The sequence below is a fragment of the Moschus berezovskii genome, chromosome 17 (assembly GCF_049115385.1).
Source record: "Moschus berezovskii isolate FMDL1 chromosome 17, NW_MosBer_1.0, whole genome shotgun sequence".
Classification (NCBI taxonomy): domain Eukaryota; kingdom Metazoa; phylum Chordata; class Mammalia; order Artiodactyla; family Moschidae; genus Moschus; species Moschus berezovskii.
The window spans coordinates 30,570,850-30,595,326 of record NC_142476.1 but is presented as its reverse complement, the minus strand read 5'-3'; the positions used below and the strand labels follow the sequence as shown (position 1 = coordinate 30,595,326).

The window sequence follows — 24,477 nt, the reverse complement described above, 5'->3', positions numbered from 1 at the left end:
AAGATCTTTATGAAATTATATGGAGTAACTTTCAGGACCTACTATTAAATGAAAGAAATGAAGTACAAAAGATTATCTATAGAATGTTATCTCTTATGTAAATTAGAAGAGGATAAATGGAAATGGTCATTTACTTGCCTATTAGGGCAAAAGAGATATGGGAAAGATAAGCCAGAAACAAGAGAGACTGGTTACCTATAAGAGAATGGATAAGAAAGTACTGGAAATGAAAGACCTATGCTGAGAACAATAAGACATTAATAAAGGAAATTAAAGAGGATTCAAAGAAATGGAAAGATAGTCCATGCTCTTGGATCGGAAGAATTAATATTGTTAAAATGGCAATACTACCCAAAGCAATCAACAGATTTAATGAGATCCCTATCAAATTATCCATGACATTTTTTTCACAAAACTAGAAGAAACAATCCAGAGATTTATATGGAACCATAAAAGACTCAGAATTGCCAAAGCAATCTTGAGAAAAGAGAACAAACCAGGAGGCATAACCCTCCCAGACTTCAGATAATACTACAAAGCTACAATAATCAAAACAGTGTGGTATTGGCACAAAAACAGATGATATGAATCAACAGAATAGAATGGATAGCCCAGAAATTAACCCACACATCTATACTCAATTCATCTTTGACAAAGGAGGCAAGAATACAAGATAGGAAGACAGTCTCTTCAGCAAATGGTGCTAGGCAAGTGGGACAGCTGAATGTAAATCAATGAAGTTAGAATACATCTTCACACAATGCACAAAAACTCAGATGGCTTAAAGACTTATAAGACATGGTACCCTAAAACTCCTAGAAGAGAGCATAGACAGAACATTCTCTGACATAAATTGTAACAATGTCTACTAAGGTCAGTCTCCTGAAGCAATAAAAAGAAAAAGAAATGGGAACGAATCAAACTTATGGGGCTTCCTTGGGGACTCAGAAGTAAAAAAATCTGCCTGTAATGTAAGAGATTGCAGGGTTTGATCCCTGGGTCAGGAAGATCTCCTGGAGAAGGGAATGGCTACCCATTCCAGGTTCATGGAGAAGTCCATGAACAGAAAAGCCTGGTGGGCTACAGTCCATGGGGTCACAAACTTACAAGCTTTTGCATAGCAAAGGAAATCATTAAAAACAAACAAAAAAATGAAAAGACAACATACAGAATGGGAGAAAATATTTGTAAATGATGACAACCAACAAAGGCTTAATTTTCAAAATATATAAACAGCTCATATAACTCAACAATGAACAGCAAACAACCCAATGGAAAAATGGGCAGAAGATCTAAGGAGACATTTCTTTAAAGGCATACAGATGACCAACAGGTACATGAAAAGATGTTCAGCATTACCAATTATTCAGTTCAGTCGCTCAGTCGTGTCTGATTATTAGAGAAATGCAAATCAAAACTACAATAAGGTATCACCTCACACCAGTCAGAATGGCCAACATCAAAAAGTCTACAAATAATAAATGCTAGAGAGGGTGTAGAGAAAAGGGAGTCCTCTTACACTACTGGTGGGAATGTAAATTGATACAGCCACTATGGAGAACAATATGAAGGCTCCTTAAAAAACTAAAAATAGAACTACCATATGATCCAACAATCCCACTCCTGGGCATATATCCAAAGAAAACTAATCTGAAAAGACACATGCAGCCTAATGTTCATAGCAATACTGTTTACAATAGCGAAGACATGGGAACAACCTAAATACATTAACAGATAAAGATGTGATGTGTATATATACACAATGGAATATTCAGTTCAGTTCAGTCAGCATTAAAAAGAATGAAATAATACATTATGTTTCTGTATCAATCTGTGAGTATATTGAATAATACATATTTACTGATACCTTCAACTATAATTCAACACTACAAAGTTTAGTTTACCCTTTTCTTATTTGTAACTTTTTTCTACAATAAAAAACTCTCACCCTCATTATTTTGTTCAACTCTGCAAGTAGTAATAGTGTCTATGTACACAATAAAGAAAAGATAGTAAAAAGAAGGCAAACCTCCTCTATTTCCTCAGGACAATTTTTTTTAAAAGCAGACAAAAGAAGGGAAGATCAGTACATGTCTCCTAAAATTAGAAAATAGAAATAATTCGTGATATTTACATACTTAAATATTAAAAAAAGGAAGAAAGAAGTGAAAACATGAAATTTCCTTAAGGTCCAATTTTATCTAAATAATTTCTGTGCATTTTATATCCTATTCCACAATTATATACCTGTGTTTGTTTCTGTATCAAATGATGTTTGGAGCTATGTCTAAGTTAAATTGTTTATATTCCCCAAGTTTTTGAAGATGAATGCTCTGCAAAGATGCATCACACTTATCTTACGGTTTTTCATATATTCTTGCATATATCATGTGCTCTACTGTTGCCAGGGATATAAAGCCCTCTATTTGATGAACTATTAAAAAACAATAAAAAACATTTGACAAATACTGAATGACACATAAAAATGGTCACTATATAACATTAAGTGAAAAAGAAGTACAAAAACCAAAATCCATTTTCCAGTTCCAGGGAGGATAGAAGAAGATACAGTAAAGTAACTTTCTCTACCCAAAAGCCAAAAGAAGAGAAAGAAATTGGGTAAACTGAGAAAATTATATTTCTGGAGCTATTTGAGAGTCATGGAAGCAAAAAAGACTGAGTAAAATAAATTAGAAAGCTATTTAGAGGAGAATAGGCTCTCTCCTGCTGCTTTCTTACCTGGGGGCATTTACTGATACTCTGCATAGGCTGAGCTGAGGATGCTGCTGCTGCTGCTGCTGCTAAGTCACTTCAGTCGTGTCCGACTCTGTGTGACCCCATAGACGGAAGCCCACCAGGCTCCCCCGTCCCTGGGATTCTCCAGGCAAGAACACTGGAGTGGGTTGCCATAGCCTACCTCAAATGAAATAATGACACCCGAGAAAATAAAATCAGCAAAGCTTTCGGAGGTTGTGTGGGGCTGGCTCAACAATTCAAAAATTTTAGAAGTCCCAAACACAAAATGCTGTTCTCCCACATGATCTATTTTCTAAATTCAGGGAATGTGTGGGAAGCCAGAGTTTCTAAAGAAGCACACACGAATCTGCTGTTTTGCAATATTTGAGACAAAGTCCTGCTTGAAGAAGGGGGCCTGCCTCACACAAAAGATCTCAGCCTGAACCTTATGCCAAAATTTGGAAGCAGTGGGAGGTAGGAAGCGGGAAAAGAAAGCTCAAAGAGGGAAAAACATCAGACTGAATCTTGACCAGTCTTTCAAGACAGGGAGGCAGACGCTCATAGGCTCATAAGCAAAATCCGTAAAGAAACACCCCCAAATATGCAGGAAAACTGGACTAAGTCCAACCAAAGCTGCTACCCAGTCCCAACAAAGCTCAGTTCCTCATTGATGTGACATGATCAGCCCCTCAAATTATATATCTGATAAAGGCTAAAGAGTGACCTCTCGAGGAAAACACCACCAACTTCAGTCTCCATAATTCTTTATACATAATGTGTAATATAGCATAAAACATGAGATACAGCTCTTCCTTTTCCTTTCTTGAACAGTTCAGTTTTGAAGCCATAAGTTAAGAGTGAGTGAGGTAGGTGTCTTTGTGGAGTGGAAAGAGGCAAGTCGGGGGGGGCAGTAGTTGTCCAGAGCAAAGTGAACCAGAGCCCAACTGGGATGAGAAGGGTGTCCAACTGGAGTGGCAGCAGCCTAGTGTGCGGTGTCAAAGCTCGAGGAGGAGGTCCACATAGGAAGACAGTGCAGTACAAAGTTTCAGAGACCAAGAAGAGTGAAGAAGATACTCCCACAGAAGGTTGACATGGATGTTGAAGCCTAAGCTGAGTAAGGAAGGCACTCACATAGGAGTGTGACCTGGCTCAGGGTGTCAGAGACCAAGAGGAATGAGGAGGGCATCCTATAGAAAAGTGGTCTCAGCAAATTGTCAGAGCTTCCATATGAGGAGTGTATCCATGCAGGAGAGGGGGTGGCAGCAGAATGAGAGCTTGATCAAATAAGCAGATATGATAATGGAAGCCAGGGTTCTCATTGTCAGACAAGAGAGTTACAAATATAGAAAGAGAAAACAATGAATCTTGTGGCACAGAACTAAAAGAAGAGGTACTGGTGTAAACTACAGACACAGGAAAAATGAATACAGATTTTTAAATGTCTGTGTATAATAATGAGCTAATCTGGGAAGAATGATAACCAACAGGAATGAGCACGTCTAATGCTCAGTTTGTGGTTTCTAAATACCATTCTCTATTGAGCTGAGCCAGAGCTCTCTGGAGAAATGGCTATTTCCAGGCTTGGAAAAAGGGGAAGTTCAAGATGAACCTGGGAGTTCTTATTATACCAGAGAGTGAAAAAATTATCAAAGAATTCTGCACACATATCAATAGAACACAAAGGTCAGACTGAAATGGCTTCCACTGGCCAAATCTGTAATAATCTGAGCATTATTATTGTTGTTGTTCGCTAAGTTGTGTCCGACTCTTTGTGACCCCCATGAACTGCAGCACACCAAGGTTCCCCTTCCTTCACTATCTCCCCGAGTCTGCTCAAAATTCATGTCCACTGAGTCAGTGATGCCACAGGAGCATAAAATTAAATAACACTGCATTATAACAGCTTCACTGATAGCTCAGTTGGTAAAGAATACGCCTGCAATGCAGGACATCCTGGTTTGATTCCTGGGTTGGGAAGATCCCTTGGAAAAGGGAAAAGCTACCCACTCCAGTATTCTGGCCTGAAGAATTTCATGGACTGTATAGCCCATGGGGTTGCAAAGAGTTGGACCTTGTTACATTATAACAAGGAAGAAACGAATCCAAACTGATGTAAATAAGAGTGTAAATAAACTGAAATTTTGATGAGGACAAATATTCCCAAATATCGTCCCACAAAACAGAAATGAATTACAAAGGGACAAAAATAATTTTACTATGAATAATCTGGCCAGGAATGATCTTAACTAAGTGATCAAAATAAACAACATCAGTAATGAAGCAAATTGCAAGTATGTGCCACTGGATACACGTTCCAATGAGAATGCAGTATCACTTTTACGATATCCCTGATAAAGATGCACAATGTGATCAGGAGGAAACATTAGACAAACTCCAGAAAAGAAACATTTTGTAAAATAATTGGTCTGTAATCTTTAAAGGTATCAAAGTCATAAATGTCAAGGAGACGCTGTGTAACTGTTGTAGATTGAAGGAAATCCTTAGTTTCTTCAGGCTATTTTAGACATAATAAGTAAATGCAATGTGTGAGTCTAAACTGAATCCCTTTGTTATAAAACATATTCTAGGGCCAACTGGCCACACCTGAATGACATGAAGATTCAGCTCAGTTCAGTCACTCAGTTGTGTCTGACTCTTTGTGACCCCATGGACTGCAGCACGCCAGGCCTCCCTGTCCATCACCAACTCCCGGAGTTTACCCAAACTCATGTCCACTGAGTTGGTGATGCCATCTAACCATCTCATTCTCTGTCGTCCCCTTCTCCTCCCGCCTTCAATCTCTCCAGCATCAGAGTCTTTTCCAATGAGTCAGTTCTTCTCATCAGGTGGCCAAAGAATTAGAGTTTCAGCTTCAGCCTCAGTCCTTCCAATGAATATTCACGACTGATTTCCTTTAGTATGGAGTAGTTGGATCTCCTTGCTGTCCAAAGGACTCTCAAGAGTCTTCTCCAACACCACAGTTCAAAAGCATCAATTCTTCAGTGCTCAGCTTTCTTTATAGTCCAACTCTCACATCCATACATGACTACTGGAAAAGCCATAGCTTTAACTAGATGGACCTTTGTAAGCAAAGTAATGTCTCTGCTTTTTAATATGCTGTCTAGGTTGGTCATAACTTTTCTTCCAAGGAGCAAGCATCTTTTAATTTCATGGCTGCAGTCACCATCTGCAGTGATTTTGGAGCCCCCCCAAAATAAAATCTGTCACTGTTTCCACTGTTTCCCCATCTATTTTTGAAGAGAAGGGACCAGATGCCATGATCATACTTTTCTGAATGTTGAGTTTTAAGTCAACTTTTTCACTCTCCTCTTTCACTTTCATCAAGAGGCTCTTTAGTTCATCTTTGCTTTCTGCCATAAGGGTGGTATCATCTGCATATCATGAAGATCTTTTTTGTACAGTTCTTCTGTGTATTCTTGCCACCTCTTTTTAATATCTTCTGCTTCTGTTAGGTCCATACCATTTCTGTCCTTTATTGTGCCCATCTTTGCATGAAATGTTCCCTTGGTATCTCTAATTTTCTTGAAGAGATCTCTAGTCTTTCCCATTCTACTGTTTTCCTCTATTTCTTTGCACTGATCACCGAGGAAGGCTTTTTTATCTCTCCTTGCTATTCTTTGGAACTCTGCATTCAAAAGGGTATATCTTCTCTTTTCTCCCTTGCCTTTTGCTTCTCTTTTCACAGCTGTTTGTAAGGCCTCCTCAGACAACTGTTTTGCCTCTGTGCATTTCTTTTTCTTGGGGATGGTCTTGATCACTGCCTCCTCTAGAATGTCATGAACCTCTGTCCTCTGTTCTTCAGGCACTCTATTAGATCTAATCCCTTGAATCTATTTGTCACTTCCATTGTATAATTGTAAGGAAATAATTGTATAATTATTCCATTGTATAATTCAGGTATGATTTAAGTCATACCTGAATGGTCTAGTGGTTTTCCCTACTTTCTTCAATATAAGTCTGAATTTGGCAATAAGGAGTTCATGATCTAAGCCACAGTCAGCTCCCAGTCTTGTTTTTGCTGACTGTATAGAGCTTCTCCATCTTTGGTTGCAAAGAATATAATCAACCTGATTTTGGTATTGACCATCTGGTATAAAGATTAGATAGCTGTAATATATCAATGGTGATATCTTGATTGTGATGGCTGAATTATGAGTACATAATAGAATGTCCGATAGTTTGAAGATTCCTTAGCTGGATGGGATGAGTTACAAGCCAGAATCAAGATTGCCAGGAGAAATATCAACAACCTCAGATATGCAGATAATACCACTCTAATGGCAGAAAGCAAAGAGGAACTAAAGAGTCTCTTGATGAAGGTGAAAGAGTAGAGGGAAAAAGCTGGCTTAAAACTCAATATTACAGAAACAAAGATTCTGGCATCTGGCTCCATCACTTCATGGCAAATAGAAGGGGAAAAGCTGGCAGTAGTGGCAGATTTCCTCTTCTTGGACTCTAAAATCACTGCAGATGGTGACTGCAGCCATGAAATTAAAAGACGATTGCTTCTTGGAAGGAAAGCTATGACAAATCCAGACAGTGTATCAAAAAGCAAAGATATCACTTTGCCAACAAAGGTCCATATAGTCAAGGCCTTGGTCCTTCCAGGAGTTATGTACGGATGTGAGAGTTGGACCATAAAGAAGCAGAGCACCAAAGAATTGATGCTTTCAAACTGTGGTGCTAGAGAAGATTCCTGAGAGTCCCTTGGACAGCACGGAGATCAAACCAGTCAATCCTAAAGGAGATCAACCCTGAATACTCACTGGAAGGAATGATGCTGAAGCTGAAGCCCCAGGACTCTGGTCACCTGATGCGAACAGCTGACTCATTGAAAATACCCTGATGCTGGGAAAGATTAAAAGCAGAAGGAGAAGAGGGCGACAGAGGATGAGATAGTTGGATGGCATCACTGATTCAATGGACATGAACTTGGGCAAACTGAGAGATGGTGAGGGACAGAGAGGCCTGGCAGGCTGCAGTCCATGGCGTCACAAAGAGTAGGACAAAACTTGGCAAATGAACAACAACAAAGTAGAATGTCCTTGTTTGCACAGGGGTGGTAGGGCATAACCACCAAAATACTCTCTGAGTTCAAGGTTTAAGATTCATACATACTCTTATTGTTTGTATAAATTTGAAATTGTTTCAAAATGAAACAATTTAAAATCTATAAATGTGAACAAGTAGGAAATTGTGATTCATAAACAAAAAATAGCCAAAAGCTGTAGCCTCAAAGATGATTCAGGTATATAAATTTAAAGATATGAACTTCACAATAATCATTATAAATATGTGAAAGAAAACAGAAGAAAAGGTGGAAATTTTCAACAGAAAAAGGGAAAAAGTGAAATTAATCAAATGGTCATTCTAGACCTGGAAAATTATAATATCTGTAATTAAGAACTCAATGTAGAGCCCCAAGCAGAATTTAAAATATCAATCAAACAAAAACACTTAACCACTGCTGGAAAATGAAATATAGGAAAAAATCTTAAATGCAGTCAGAGAAAAAAAGACACTATCTTCAGAGGAACAACAAAAAGAACTCCAGCCAACTTCTCAAATCAAAATGTGAGCTAGAAGATAATAGAATGACAGCTCTAAAGGGCAGAAAAAATAAACTGGCCAACACAGAATTCTCTATCAAGCAAAATTACCTTTCTAAACTATAAGTGGAAAAGACATTCTCAGACAACTGAAGCTGAGATGATTCATCACTAGAAGTCAATACTGCAAGAAATATTAAAGTTCTCCAGGCAAAAGAAAAATGATACCAGATAGAATCAGGAAATCGCAAGAAGTGAAGGAGCATTAGAAAGGGTAGATATGTGAATAATGATAAAAGATTACTGACTAATGTAAAAACAGTATCTTGTTAGGAATGTAGAACACAGAGAAGCAAAAATATATCATGAATAATGTAATACAATTATAGCAACACAAGCTAGAAAAAAATAAACAGAATTAAACCATTTTAAGATTTTTCACAGTGTTCAGGGCATGGCAAAAGTATTAATTTAAGGTAGACTATAATAAGTTAAGGGACTGTTTTGTAATTTCTATCATGACCACTAAAAGTGAATCTATTAAAGAATAACAAATACATAAAAAAGGTAAAATGATATAATAAAAAAAACTTGACAAATACAAAAGAAGCTGGGAAAGGAAAAATATAAAGACAAAAAGTAGGTGAGACAAACCAAAAAAAAAAAAAATGGTAAAATTAAACAGAACTATATCAGTAATTACATTAAATGTAAATAAATTAAATATTAAAAGGTAGAGATGATCACACTGGATAAAAACCAGGACCCAACTACATGCTATTTATAACAAACACACTTAAAATATAAAGACATAATATTAATAGATTGAATTGTATAAACCAGTCCACCCCCCACCATGCATATATTTAGGCCCTAACCACCAATGTGACTGTATTTGAAGAAACTGCAGTGTAAATTAAAGAAATATTTTGAATAGAACATAACAACTTGCTACATGCATTTAAAATAACGCATAAGAGAAATTTATACTTTTAAGTACACCTATTAGAATAGTTGGAAATAAATTATCTAAGCTTCCATGTCAAGAAGCCAGAAAAAGAAGAGCATATTAGATCCAAAGAAAGTAGAAGGAAAGACTAAAGAGCAAAAATCAATACAGACACCAAATATAAAATGGAGACAATCAACAAAGCTAAAAGTTCATTCTTTGATATCATCAATAAAGTTGATAAATCCTTAGCAAGAATAATCAGTAAAAAAATAAATATCAGTATCAGAAAATTTTTAAAAAGAGATCACTATACACTCTAGAGATACTATAATGATAGCAAGAGGATATTATGAATAATTTTAGGTCAGTCTTTTATAACTTAAGATGAAATAGACAAATTCCATGAAAAACTGTGACTTATTAAAACTGACATCTATATAAAATGTGAACAGTTTTGGATCACTAAAAGAAATTGAGCCTATAATTTAAAGCCTCTGGGTTCAGAAGGCCTCATTAAAAAAAATTAACCAATGTATCAATTAGAGTGTTTGTTATTATTTTATAGTTTTTAAAATCTATTATTTTTCCTGTGTGTGTTTGTATAACTTATTACTATTTACTGGTGTTGACATCTTACCACTTGGATGTAGTGTGTGTGTATCTGTATATGTATGTGTGTGTGTATGCATAACCTATTATTATTTACTTATTGTTGTTGTTCAGTTGCCCAGTTGTGTCCAACTCTTTGTGACCCCATGGACTGTAGCATGTTAGGCCTCTCTGTCCCTCACCATCTCCTAAAGTTTGCCCAAGTTCATGGTGGTGGCATCCAACTATCTCATCCATTGATGCCCTCTTCTCCTTCTGCCCTCAATCTTGCACAGCATCAGGGACTTGTTCAGTGAGTCAGCTGTTCGCATCAGATGACCAAAATACTGGAGTTTCAGCTTCAGCATCAGTCCTTTCAGTGAATATTCAGGGTTGATCTCCCTTAAGATTGACTGGTTTGGTCTCCTTGCGGTCTAAGGGACTTTCAGGAGTCTTCCCCAGCATCACAGTTCGAAGGCATCAATTCTTTGGCGTTCTGCCTTCTTTACAGTCCAGCTCTCACCATTGTACGTGACCACTGGGAAGACTATAGCCTTGACTACATGGACCTTTGCTGGCAGAGTAATATCTCTGCTTTTCAACACGCTGTTTAGGTTTGTCATAGCTTTCCTGCCAAAAAGCAAACATCTGATTTCATGCCTGCAGTCACCATCCGCAATGATTTTAGAGCCCAAGAAGGGGAAATCTGTCACTACTTCCACCGTTACCCCCTCTATTTGCCATGAAATAATGGGGCCAGATGCCATGATCTTAGTTTTTTTAATATTTAGTTTTAAGTCAGGTCTTTCACTCTCCTCCTTCACCCTCATCAAGAGGCTCTTTAGTTCCTCCTCTTTGCTTTCTGCTATTAGAGTGGTATCATCCACGTATCTGAGGTTGTTGATGTTTTTCCCGCCTATCTTGATTCCAGCTGGTAACTCATCCAGTCTGGCATTTCTCATGATGTGCTCAGTGTACAGATTAAACAAACAGGGTGACAGCAGACAGCCCTGCTGTACTCCTTTCCCTATTTATTTTACTACTTAATTTACTTATTACCTACTGACATTTTACCACTTGGATGAAATGTAGAAACCTTATTCCATTTAACTCCTTTTACTTTCCTCCCTTTATAATAGTATTCGTCCTGTTCGGTGTTTGCTGAGCAAACCTAGATTTGTGATTTGGTGTGTATCGCTAATTCGGACAATTGCCAGTCATTCCAATATTTTTTCTGCTCTATTCGCTCTTCTTCTGATATTCTACTTATATGTATGTTACACCTTATAAAATTGTCCAAAAGGTCTCAGAAATGCTCTTTTTTTCTTTCATTCGTTTTTCTTTGTGCATGTCAGTTTTGTAAGTTTTCACTAACACATCTTCGGGTTCACTGATTCTTTCCTCAGTTTTGTACAGTCTACTGAAAAGCCTAGCAGAAGAAGATCTCTAGTCCTCCTCATTCTGTTTATTAATTCTTTGCACTGTTCATTGAAGAAGACCTTACCTCTCCTGCTGTTCTCTGGAACCTGCACTCAGATGGGTATATCTTTCCCTTTCTCCCTTGTTTATCCCTCTCTTCTTTCCTCAGCTATTTGTAGTGTCCTCAGACGACCACTTTGCCTTCTTGCATTTCTTTTTCTTTGGGATGGTTTTGGTCACTGCCTCCCATACAATGTTATGAACCTCCATCCATAGTTGTTCACATACTATGTCTACCAGATCCAATTCCTTGAATCTATTCGTGACTGCCACTGTATAGTTACAAGGGATTTGATTTAGGTCATATCTGAATGGTCTAGTGGTTTTTCCCTACTTTCTTCAATTTAAGCCTGAATTTCGAAATGAGGAGCTCATGATCTGAGCCACAGTCACCTCTCGGTCTTGTTTTTGCTGACTGTACAGAGCTTCTCCATCTTCAGCTGCAAAGATAGAATCAATCTGATTTCAGTATTGACCATCTGGTGATGCCTATGTGTAGAGTCCTCTTTTGTGTTGTAGGAAGAGGGTGTTTACTATGACCAGTGTGTTCTCTTGGCAAAACTCTGTTAGCCTTGCCCTGCTTCATTTGGTACTCCAAGGCCAAACTTGCTTGTTCCTCCAGGTATCTCATGACTTCCTATTATGCATTCCAATCTCCTATGATGAAAAGGACATCTGTTTGTGGTGTCATTCTAGAGATCTTACAGGTCTTCATAGAACTCATCAACTTCAGCTTCTTTGACATTAGTGGTTGGGGCATGGACCTGGGTTACTGAGATGTCAAATGGTTTGCCTTGGAAATGAACCAAGATCATTCTGTCACTTTTGAGACTGCACCCACGTACTGCATTTTGGACTCTTGTTGACTATGAATGGAGGGCTACTCCATTTCTTCTAAAGGATTCTTTTCCACAGAAGTAAATATAATGGTCATCTTAATTAAATTCACCCATTCCCGTCCATTTTAGTTCACTGATTCCTAAGATGTCAATGTTCACCCTTGCCGTCTTCTGCTTGACCACATCCAATTTACCTTAATTCATGGACCTAACATTCCAGGTTCCTATGCAATATTTTTCTTTACAGCATAGGACTTTACTTTCATTAGCAGACATATCCACAACTGTGTGTTTTTCCACTGTGGCCCAACTGCTTCATTCTTTCTGGAGCAATTAGTAATTGCCCCCCACACTCTTCCTCAGTAGCACACTGGACACCTTCTGATCTGTGGGGCTTATCTTCTGGTGTCAAATGAAACATCTGGATATCCATATGTAAAAGAATGAAGTCAGCCTCCTCTCTTACATCATATACAGTTAATTCAAAATGAATCAAAGACCTAAATGTAAGAGATAACACTATAAAACTATTAGAAGGAAAAGGCTTAATCACTATGATCTCTAACAAGTCAATCGTTTCTTAGAAACAACACCAAAAAAACAACAAAAATAAAAAATAGATAAATTAGGCTTCATCAAAATTAAAAATTTTGTGTTTTCAAAGGATATTATCAAGCAAGTAGAATGACAATTCACTGAATGGAAGAAATATTTATGTGCAATAATGTACTAAATGTCTTTAAAAATACAAACACACACATATTACATAAGTAGAACAAATAAAGATGAGAAGAAAATGCACTCAAAATTTACATAGGAGAGGATAAGGGCTTGGGCTTTAGAACCAAAATGACATTTTCAAGCCTAGACTTTATCACTTACTAGCTCTATGACAACCCATTCCAGTGTTCTTGCCTGGAGAATCCCAGGGACGGGGGAGCCTGGTGGGCTGCTGTCTATGGGGTCACACAGTCGGACACGACTGAAGTGACTTAGCAGCAGCAGCAGCATCACATCAATCCTATAATGTAGGAGTATTATTATCTGCATTTTAGTGATAAAGAAACAGAAGTCATAGAGCTGCTGCTGCTGCTGCTAAGTCACTTCAGTCGTGTCCGACTCTGTGTGACCCCATAGATGGAAGCCCACCAGGCTCCCCCGTCCCTGGGATTCTCCAGGCAAGAACACTGGAGTGGGTTGCCATTTCCTTCTCCAATGTGTGAAAGTGAAAAGTGAAAGTGAAGTCGCTCAGTCGTGCTTAGCGACCCCACGGACTGTAGCCTACCGGGCTCCTCCATCGATGGGATTTTCTAGGCAAGAGTACTGGAGTGGCTTGCCATTGCCTTTTCCTGACTATACATAAAATGCCTGGTACACAGTAAATACTAAAAAGCTGTTTTATATCTTAACCCTCCCCCCCACACAGCTAATAGAATCACAGATGGTTTTATTTATATACTTTTGTGCCCCCTCACCCTCCCCTCCTGAATTCAAATCTATAGTGTTTGGAATTTATCCTATAAGCAATGCAGTCATTAGAGGGTTTTAAGTAGGTCAGCGACATAAAATAGTAGCCTTAGAAGGGCTGTGTTAGCAGCAATATGCTTGGTGAACTTGGGAAAGAGCAGACTTGGCCAAGAACCAGGAGGATAGCCCTGAGGTAGTGGGGCTACTTCATCATTTTAAGCCCTACAATACCTGGATAAATCTAGAATGGGCATTATCCCCATTCTTTTATATATATATATATATATATGTATATATTTCCCATTATTTCATAAAACTACATAGGCATATAGAATTTCTTTTTTTCAGGTTTACTCATTCTTTAATTTCACAAGTATTCTTTTTTAAATTGAGATATAATTGATATATAACTTTTAGGTATGATTCAATTTTTGTATATACTACAAAATGGTCACCACAATAAATTTAGTTGAATCTCATATTTTCAAAATTTTCTTTAATACACAGTCAGCAAGGTATTCTGTGGGAGGGCATGTTGCTCCATGCCATTATATAAATCGTAAGTTCATGTAATTTATACACCACAAACTCCTCAAACATTTCAGTAACACTCAAAACATTCGCCTTTATACCCAGTACAGAGTGCAGACATTCAACACCACAGGTGCTCCTCCTCTCCCAACCCCACTTATTTCTTTCATTTTACTTTACAATAAGTCGGAGAAGTCTAGCAATAAATCTTTAGCATTCAGATACTTTCAAATGTGCTTTTAGAGTAGTTTTAATCTTTCTTCAGGACTTAAAGATCAAATTTACTCAAGAGGTCTGAGGGGTACGTGTGTTTGTATTTAACCCATATCCTAATCTCAAATGTGGTTATGAACCCAACTTCCAGAGCTGAACTAAAAATCAATACCAAGCAGTGGAAAAGACAAAACTGTGTACATAATACTGCCAGATAACAAATGAAATCTATAAAGGATCTTTCTCAGAAATAAAATTAAAAGATTCAATTCCATCAGAGTCATAGAATGTAGAAACTACAGTACAATAAAAGTATATATGAGATATACTGAAAGGTAAAAATGACAGGCAAACAGAGAGTAGACATTGACATATCTTTAATTACTACTCCGTTTCAGGCTAATGGTAAAAATTAGTCTTCAGATACTTGATAACATCAGCCTGTCTCTGCTGGGTTAGTACCAAGATCTGTAGCCAAGCAAATACTTCTAATAAAATTGATTTTCTTTTTTGGCAACCAATAGACCAGTCAATAATAATGTTGTTTAAGAAAGATTGAGTCATGAGGGAGATGAACATTTCCTTCCATTTACTATGTTTGTATTGTCTATATTTGAAAAGAGTTTTCAATAAGAAAACCAAAGAAGAAATTACAAGGGGAAAGCTATTTTGAGAGCAAATCTCCAAAAGCTCTCTGATTTGGAAGCATGTTAGCAACCCAAGCTGACAAAGCCAAAAGCAGTCCCTTAACTGAAGCTAGATCATATGGATTAGGATTGTCAATAACAAAGGAAAACCAAGGGTAGGAACAACACAAAGTGGTCATACAATGACAAAGAGGGCAAGGAAAGGTATATAGTCCTAACTTATTCACCCTAAAAAGCTACATGGAACTTTTACTTTGCACTGAAGTTTAGTGTTAGGTAAAGAGTATTCTATAAAACCACATACGGCAGTTTTTTATATTGTTTGTCTTACAATACTCAAACAAATAGAATACAAGAAACCCACATGCAAAAACCTCAGCCTAAGCCTAAACTGGGGACACTTCCACCCAAAATACTACCCCTGACAATCCAAACAAAATTAAAGACATGAATGCACCAATAAGTTTTGTTTTGGTGGTGACTGGGGGAAGCAAGGGTTAGAAAGACAATTTCAAAGCTCACACAGAGAAACAGACAAGCAAAAATGACAGGAAATATTCTGAATAAGTAATTAAGTAATCTATCCTGCCAGGTATTAAAACATATTTTGAAGCTACAATATTTAAAGCAGTATAGCACAAGTATGTGAGCAGAAAAAGAGAGCAACAGAAGAACAGCTCGAAATGTGAAATTCATAGATAAGTGAGAATATAAAAAGAAGACACTTTAAATCAGCAGAGAAAAGATTATTCAGTAAACATTATTGGAACTGGCTAATCATCTGGACAAAAATAAAATTCCTATTACATACATGTAATCCTAATTCTAGATGGATCACAGAAATCATGAAGTGATAACAAGTATTAAAAGAAACATTTTAACAAATATAATATCACAAAGAAAGAGCTAATTTTCCTTAATACATAGAAGTTCTGAAACAAAGGAGAATTTTTTAAAAATTAGTTGTTCGCATTTTTTGAGTTTTCCCCTTTGTACATAAACAAGTTATAAAGAAAAAAAGTGAAATATATATGGCCTAAAGTTATGACTTTGATCTATGACTCAAAGCTAGGGAACTAGCCCGAGAAGAATGCACACAAGTCTAATGGGAAAAAAACATTTATTCTAATAAAATAACAAGGAAACCCAAAGGTTCTGGTAAATGCTTAGGCCTTCTCTGGTTCTCATGATTTATTTTTCTAACATTCTGTCAGCTTCTTTATAAGCTGATATTACTTTGTTCAATATTTACTGAGAAACATCTGTATGTCAGACATCCAGGGTACTGGAGACAACCATATTCTAGTACTTGTATATGGTGGTGTTGAGGATATAGACATGTACACAATGAATTACAATATATGGTGACTGCATTGTGGTAGCTCTTTGATGAGCTTAAGAACAGGGAGCGATAAGAGACAGTGGAGGTGTCTATCTGGTCAGAGTGAAGGAAGGCTTCCTGGAGGAAATGATATGTAAAATTAGGCCTAGGAGGGAGAATGAAGAAGAGAGAAAACAATATCTAAAAAGCCCAACAGGTGAGCAACATGTCAAGTTCTACAGAATCAGTGAAACTTATTGTAGCAGGGATGGTGCGTAAGCTAGGAGTGTGTTGAGTGTGTGTAGAGGTAAGCAAATCCCAGATCATGAAGGGCTTCACAGGACAAATCACATTTAGATTTAATTTTAGAACAATAAAAGAAAACAAGAGAAATATTTGCAAATTACCATCTTAAAAAGTCTCTCCAGATGAAAAGTGGGAAATAACATCTAAGGACATCAAGATTAGAAGCAAGGATATGGTGGGTGCTGGCAATGATGAAACAGAGAAGCGGGTAGATTTGAGACATACTTCCCTGGTGGCTTAGACAGTAAAGCGTCTGTCTACAATGTGGGAGACCTGGGTTTGATCCCTGGGTCAGGAAGATTCCCTGGAGAAAGCAATGGCAACCCACTCCAGTACTCTTGCCTAGAAAATCCCATGGACGGAGGAGCCTGGTGTCCATGGGGTCACAAAGAGTCGGACATGACTGAGCGACTTCACTTTCACTTCACTAGGAGAGAGAACCTAGAGGACTTCAGTGGATGTGAAAATGAGAGAAAAATCAAAGCTGAATCCTAGAACACTGGGTGGATGTTGGTGCCAGTTACTGGGTGAGGATGGCAGTGGTAGTTGAGGAAGTTCAGTGGTGGTGCTAGTGGTAAAGAATGCCTGCCAGTGCAGGAGATGCGCAAGACATGGGTTTGATCACTGGGTCGGGAAGATCCCCTAAAGGAGGAAATGGCAATCCAATCCAGTATTCTTGCCTGGAAAATTTTATGGACAGAGGAGCTTGGTGGGCTACAGTCCATAGCGTTGCAAAGAGTCAGACACAACTGAACATGTACTGCAAGTTCAATGTTAGATATTGCAAGTTTCAACTGTCTGAGATGACAAGAAGAAATATACGTTGGTGCAACTACTGGCTGAGATACAGTGTTGATAAAGATTTCTTCTATTTTGTCTGTGAAATAGGAGAAAATGTGAGAATAAGAAAGACCATTAAGACATGCCAGCCAAAATTAAAGACTGATACCATAATTTTTTTATAATATCAGGGATGTGTGATTTTGTTTTCCTAACTTTGCCTAGAGCCAAAATGTAGATGTATAGAAGGCAGGCAACTGGATTAACCAGAATTAAAGTTTTGCCAGATGGTTACCATAGCTGAAAAATAGGGAATGGGAATGAAGTTGAACATAATAATAGCATGAGAGTGGACAAATGAGCTAAATGGAAGAAGTAATCAGTCAAGGGACTAGGGATTTCCATAAGATCAAATAAGATTTAGAGTGAACTGGAGAGTATAGTTTAGTTAGAACCAAACATTTAAGACTTGATTAAAAGTTCAGGGTAAGGTCATGGGCTAAAGTGGAATGGATGTACATGACAACAAATATTATGAAAAGGAAAAGCATTTTATATCTGACATACTAAATTAAAAAGCAAACTTCTGAATAAGACATGGATGCCCACTTTCACTATTTTATTCAACATAGTACTAGAAGACCTAGAGCAATTAGGCAAGAAAATGAAATAAAAAACATCAAAACTGGAAAGGAAGAAGTAAAAGTATCTCTGTTCATAGACAACATATCTTATATGCAGAAAATCTTTAAGCTTCCACAAAAAACTGTTAGAACTATTAGGGAAATTCAGCAAAGGTGCAGAATATAAAAATCAACACACAAAAATCGGTTGCATTTCTAAACACTAACAATGAATAATCAGAAAGTGAAATTTAGAAAACAGTTTCATTTACAGTAGTGTCAAAAAAGAATGAAACACTTAGGAATAAACCAAACCAAGGAGGCAAAAGAACTGTACACTGAAAATTATAAAATAGTTTTGAAATAAATTAGAGACACAAATAAAGAAAAGTCCTTCCATGGACTGGAAGACTTAACCACTGTTAAAATGACAATATGAATATCCCTGCTTTTAAAAGTCTGCTTTATGCCACTTCACTTTACTAAAAACCTACTTCAGTACCTGGTTTTGCTAACCAGAAAAAACACAAAAATCTAGAGGACTTTTGCTTTTACAAAAAAAAAGGCAAAAATCAAAATGAGCACCAAGTCTCTATTTTGCAGCTGGGCATTGCAGAGCAGTGTTCCTTCTCCTTCTCCAGCAACTACACTCTGCATCTCAGCACGAAGCCACCTTAACTTTTAACTGCGCCAGCATCAGTGCTTTATCTCAGTTTATTTTGTGCATGCATTAGCAAGATGTGCCCTAAGGTAACTGCTTCTTCGCTTTACATCATTTTGGCTTACACAAGGTTTCATTGTTCACTTTACTTTCAGAGAACAGGGGAAAACTGTACTCCCAAATTGATCTACAGATTCAATGCCACCTCTATCAAATCCCAATGACATTTTTGTGAAAAGAGAAAAATCCATCCTAAAATTCACATGGAAACACAAAGGACTCAGAACAGCCAAAAGTCTTGAAAAAGAAAAACAAGTTGGAAGTCTCACATTTCCTAATTTCAAAATTTACCACAAAGATATAGTAATTAAACCAGTGAAGTGCTGGCATAAAGACAAACATATAGACACATGGAACAGAATAGAGATCCCAAACTCTTGCATACATGGTCACATGGTTTTTGACAAGGGTGTCAGGGCCATTCAGTGAAGAAACGACAGTCTTTTCAACCTATGAATGGCACTGGGAAAACTGAATGTGCACATGCAAAAAAAAATGAAGCTGGAGTTACCTTTGACTCAAAAAGGATCAAAAACAGAGCTAAAATTATAAAGCTCTTAAAGAAAATATGGGGAAAAAACTTCATGACATGGCATTTGGCAATGATTTCTTGAATACGACACCAAAAACAAAAGGAAAAATAGATAAGGTGAACTTCCTCAAAATTTTAAGCTGCTGTGTATCAAAGGACACTATTATCAGAAGCGTGAAAGACCACCCACAGAATGAGAAAAAATATTTGTAAACTGTGTATACGATAAGGGACTGATATTCAGAATATCTGAGTCAGAAAGATCCCCGGGAGAAGGAAATGGCAACCTACTACTGTGTTCTTGTCTGGGAAATGCCATGGACAGAGGAGCCTGGTAGGCTACAGTCCATGGGGTCACAAAGAGTCAGACACGACTGAGTGACTAACATACCTTACAACTTAACAATAAAAAACCCTAAACAACCCAATTAAAGGGTGTGAAAGCACATGAACAGACATTTCTCCAAAAAAGATGAATGTATGGCCAATATTAACTGGTCAACATTAATAATGTTCAACATCATTAATCATTCAGTCTAGTTCAGTTCAGGCGCTCAGTTGTGTCCGACTCTTTGCGACCCCATGAATCACAGCACGCCCTGGATGGCATCATGAATCATTAGGAAAATGCAAATCAAAACCATAATGAGATATCACTTCATATCCACCAGGATGGCTAATATCAAAAATACAGAAAATAACAAGTGTTGGTAAGGATGTGGAGAAACTGGAATATCTGTGCATTGCTGATGGGAAGGTAAAATGGTGCAGCCACTGTGGAAACGGTTTAGTGATCCTCAAAACATTAAAGAATTACCATATGATCCAGCAATTCTACTTCTGGGTATATACTCAAAAGAAGTGAAAGCAAGGACTCAAAACAAATATTTGCTACTCATATTCACAGAGGTATTAATCACAATAGCCAGAAGGTGAAAGTAATCTGAATGTCTGTAGATGGATATTAGGATAAACAAAATATGGTATATACATACAATGCAACATTATTGAGTTTTAAAAAGGAAAAAAATTCTGTCATGGTACAACACGGATGAACCTTGAAGACATTATGCTAAATGAAATAAGCCAGTCACAAAAGGACAAATAGTGTATGATTCTACTTATATGATGTATCTAGAGTAGTCAAATTCATGGAGAGAGAGAGTAGAATGGTGGTTGCTAGGGTTATGGGGGGGCAGGGGAATGGGGAGTTAGCTATGTGTACAGAATTTCTAGGGGTGCATGGTAAATCTTAATAATCATGAATTTGGCAATTGTTGTTTAGGTATGACACCAAAGGCACAACCAACCAAAGAAAACAGATATGCTGAACTTCATCAAAACTGAAAACTTTCTGTGCACCACAGGACAGTATCGAGAAAGTGAGAAGACAACCCCCAGAAAGGGAGAAGATATTTGCAAATCATACACCTGATAATGCTTTAAGGTCCAGAATATAAGAACTTTACTTCTTAAATATAAAAAAACCTCTCAGTTTAAAAAAGGGCAAAACACTTGAATAGACATTTTTCCAAAGAAGATAGACAAGCTGTTAACAAGTACATGAAAAAATACTCACTAGGGAAATGCAAATCCAAATCATACTATGATGAGATCACTACACCCGACTAGAATGGCTACTAAACAAGAAAATAATGAGTATTGGTGAAGATGTGGAAATACTGAAACACATGCATTGCACTGCTGGTAGGAATCTAAAATTGTGTGGCTCCTGTAGAAAACAATTCGGAGTTTCCTCAAAAAATTAAACATCAAATTACCGTATAGGAAATTCTCTTCCTAGGCACAGAACCAATAGAACTGAAAACAAGTTTTGAACAAAAACATGTATGCGAATTGTTCACAGCAATTATTCACGATTGCTAAAAGGTGAAAACAACTCAATTACTCATCAGTTGATGAAGGATAAAATGTGTTCTATACATACAACAGAATATTACTTAGTCATAAAAAGGAAAGAAGTGCAGTTACCTGCTACAACATGGATAATCTCTGAAAACATGCCAAGTGAAAGAAGCCAGAAACAGGCCACATATTTTATGATCCCATTTATATGAAATATCCAGAATAGGCAAATCCATTGAAACAGAAAGATTAGTTGTTGCTAAGATCTGGAATGGAAGGGAAATAGGGAGTGACAACTTAATGGGTACAAACTGTCCTCATCCTTCTGGGGTGATGAAAATGTCAGGACAAGATAGTAGCGATGGCTGCACGTTGTTAAATATATTAATGCCACTAGCTTGTACACTTTAAAACCATTAATATGGTAAATTTTACTTTATATAGATTTTACCTCATTTTTAAAAAATGTTCCCTTTTCATCACTCTTCAGTTCAGTTCAGTGGTCAAACAGATGACAAGAGCGAACATCGACATGCTAGGAATCAGCGAACTAAGATGGACTGGAATGGGTGAATTTACTCATCACTCTTACCTGACAGTTAATATCAGCTCTATATTGTAGCAAGACTGTGACTAGTTCCTTATGTCCTCGATCACAAGCCCAGTGGAGTAGAGTTCTGCCCTAAAACACAGAAAAAGACAAATGAATTTGTTAATCCAGTTATGGGCCATATAAAAGACATAAGGTCTTAAGAAAGATACAGAAATAAATAAAAATATAGGTTAACTATTCTCAGAATGACTACTATAAAATGTTCTATGGGAAAAGCAGTAAACGAAAACAACAGGAATTCCTGAGTTGTACTTTGGGGATCTGTTAGATACTAGCCCAGTGACTTTCTTCAGCCTGATCAGTTTCTTTATCCACAGAGTGGGGATAAGCTTAATACTAACAACAATAATACCAGTAACATTTATTGAATGTATGAACTACACAATAACTTTTAAAGTACTTTGATGAAATGAAAGAGATTAATTTTAAGTTATTATGTTTATTTTTAGTGAAACAACTCTTATGAATTAAAAATAATGGTACTTAGATCGAGGTCGAGGTAGAGATCATAATGTAATATATCTAAATTTACTCAAGTTTATTCCATAAAATGTAAGAAAATATAATCATAAGTACTTCCCCTTCATAGCCCAAATTTACACCCTGAAACAGTGTACTACTAGTACAAATGTTTAACTTCAAATGTTGACCATGAAAGCCACCTGTAAAACAGAATAGACAATTAACTGTTAGGAGACAGCATACTACATAGTAAGCAATTTTAACTACTGTCTACCAAAGACAATCAGTTACTATCGATGTGTTAATTCTTTTCTCTACTGTCAGAAAATCTTGGCTTAGTTAACAAAAGGAGCCTAATTGGTCCAAAGAATAAACAAAACCCCCAAAGCTAAGGACTTTTCTGAAGAAATGAGTGATTATGGCTTAATACCACTTTTTGAGGGTGGTAGTGATGTTGTCATTTTTAAAAGAATGGAATGTTTTTTCACATTAAGTTGAAATCCCTGCTTTATGTCATTTTAGAAAAGATTTAAACAGATATAAGCTAGGACAAAGAGGACTTAAAAGTAAAAAGCACCTTTGAAGAAAGCTTACATTCTTCGTCTTTCAGACTCTCTTCACATACCTATTCGTTCAACTAATTAACCAGGAGCTATTCTTGAAAAAAACAAACAAGAACAAAAACCCAAAGTAAGACAACTTCTTCCTTAAAAATTGTCCTTTCCTTTTTCTTGCATTTGCTCAATTTATTTTTACTTACCTGTGAATATCTGTTTTGTATGCAAAATGCAAACGAGAAGGGAAGCAGAAAATTTTTAAATGTGGGCAAATCAGTTACACTTTATTGTAACAGCAAAACCACTTAGTTAATTATTAGTTCAGAGCCCAGTAATAATTTTTTAAAATGGAGACAATTCTAAAAGCCAAATAAAAAATGTATTGTTGATAGAGAACAACGTTGCCTGTGTTAAGTGTTCCCCAGCTCTAATGTGTACTGATTTACTGTTACTAGGGCACTCATTTTAAAACCCTCCATATGAATAATTAGATATTCTAATTTGATTCTCAGAACAAATACCAATGTGTAAAGTATTTTATAATTCAATATAACTGTTTCACAGCTTTTACATTAAAATAATCAGGTAAAATGTCTAAGTCTGTATTATTTTTAGTTCTAATTTTAAGGGTACAATTTACCGCTATCGAATTAACAAGAATCACCATATATTACAAATGATGTGTGATAGACTTACATAGGGCACCTACCAGAACTACCTAATAGTTAAGTAAGAAAACATAATATATCTAGTATTTTTACTGTAAGACGTACAGATAATTTCTATTTCTCAACAAGATTCCTGACTTCTCCTTAGGTTTGACCCAATAGGGCTCCATTGATTAATGCCAAAATATAAATCCTTAGCTGTTTCGGTGAGGAAGCACACAAGCAACACTTTACTGTTAATGGGGAGTTATATTTAAAATTTTCCATGTGTGGTGCCAAAAATTTACTTTAGGGAAACACCTATGACTGGACCTCAGTAGTGATTTTCACATTGGAGATATTTTCCAGAAGGGTGGCACTCGTATAGCAATGTTTTAAGGAGGACAATGTGCTCTCAGACATTTACATTCTGCTTTTTAACAGGTTTTTTGACCTGCGATGTAATTAATTTTTGTAACGCATTATTTTAATGGTACACTAATTAACCTTGAATTAGAATGAATTCTCTGACAATGACTTTCTACAGAAGTGCTGAAGAGAGCTACATTAAGACCACCTAATGATTAATATTTTTATGCGGTATTAAGCTCAAAAACAAGAGCAGGATTAAACATACTTGTAAATAAGCATACATAAAATAAATCAGGCTTTGGAATTTTTGCCTTCAAAAGTTCCTGCACTTACCAGGATACCAGCCTAACCAGGTATCTGAATGTGATAACTCTTTACGTCTTCACATTACAGAGGTCCTGTAAACGTACTCTAAGATTATTGGCTCAAGTAATACATAACCAGGAATTTGCAGAGATGCTATCCTCATAACCCCTACTGATTAAATCAGTAAATAAACACCTGTGGTTCTATTTTTTCTTTTTGTTAACCACAAATATACATGGACCAAATAGTACAATTTTTAAATTTATTAAATTGAGATACTGGATTCCATAATTTCTTTTCCAGAAGGAAGACCATCAACTAGGTATACATCATATTTGTTTAAAGATTT

The 24,477-nt window shown here is 36.7% G+C and overlaps 1 protein-coding gene across 4 annotated transcripts in view; it reads right to left on the bottom strand.

Annotated features, from left to right (window-relative positions):
• ACBD6 (acyl-CoA binding domain containing 6) overlaps positions 1-24,477 on the bottom strand; it is a 199,940-nt gene that overhangs the window by 77,922 nt on the left and 97,541 nt on the right. For all 4 annotated transcript variants that reach the window (XR_016039600.1, XM_088845295.1, XM_088845294.1 and 1 more), the window contains one exon: positions 21,764-21,853. Coding sequence is in view for 3 of the 4 variants with exons in the window: in XM_088845295.1 (XP_088701421.1) it covers positions 21,764-21,853 (90 nt within the window). In the remaining variant the exon portion in view is untranslated. The remainder of the gene's footprint in view (positions 1-21,763; positions 21,854-24,477) is intronic.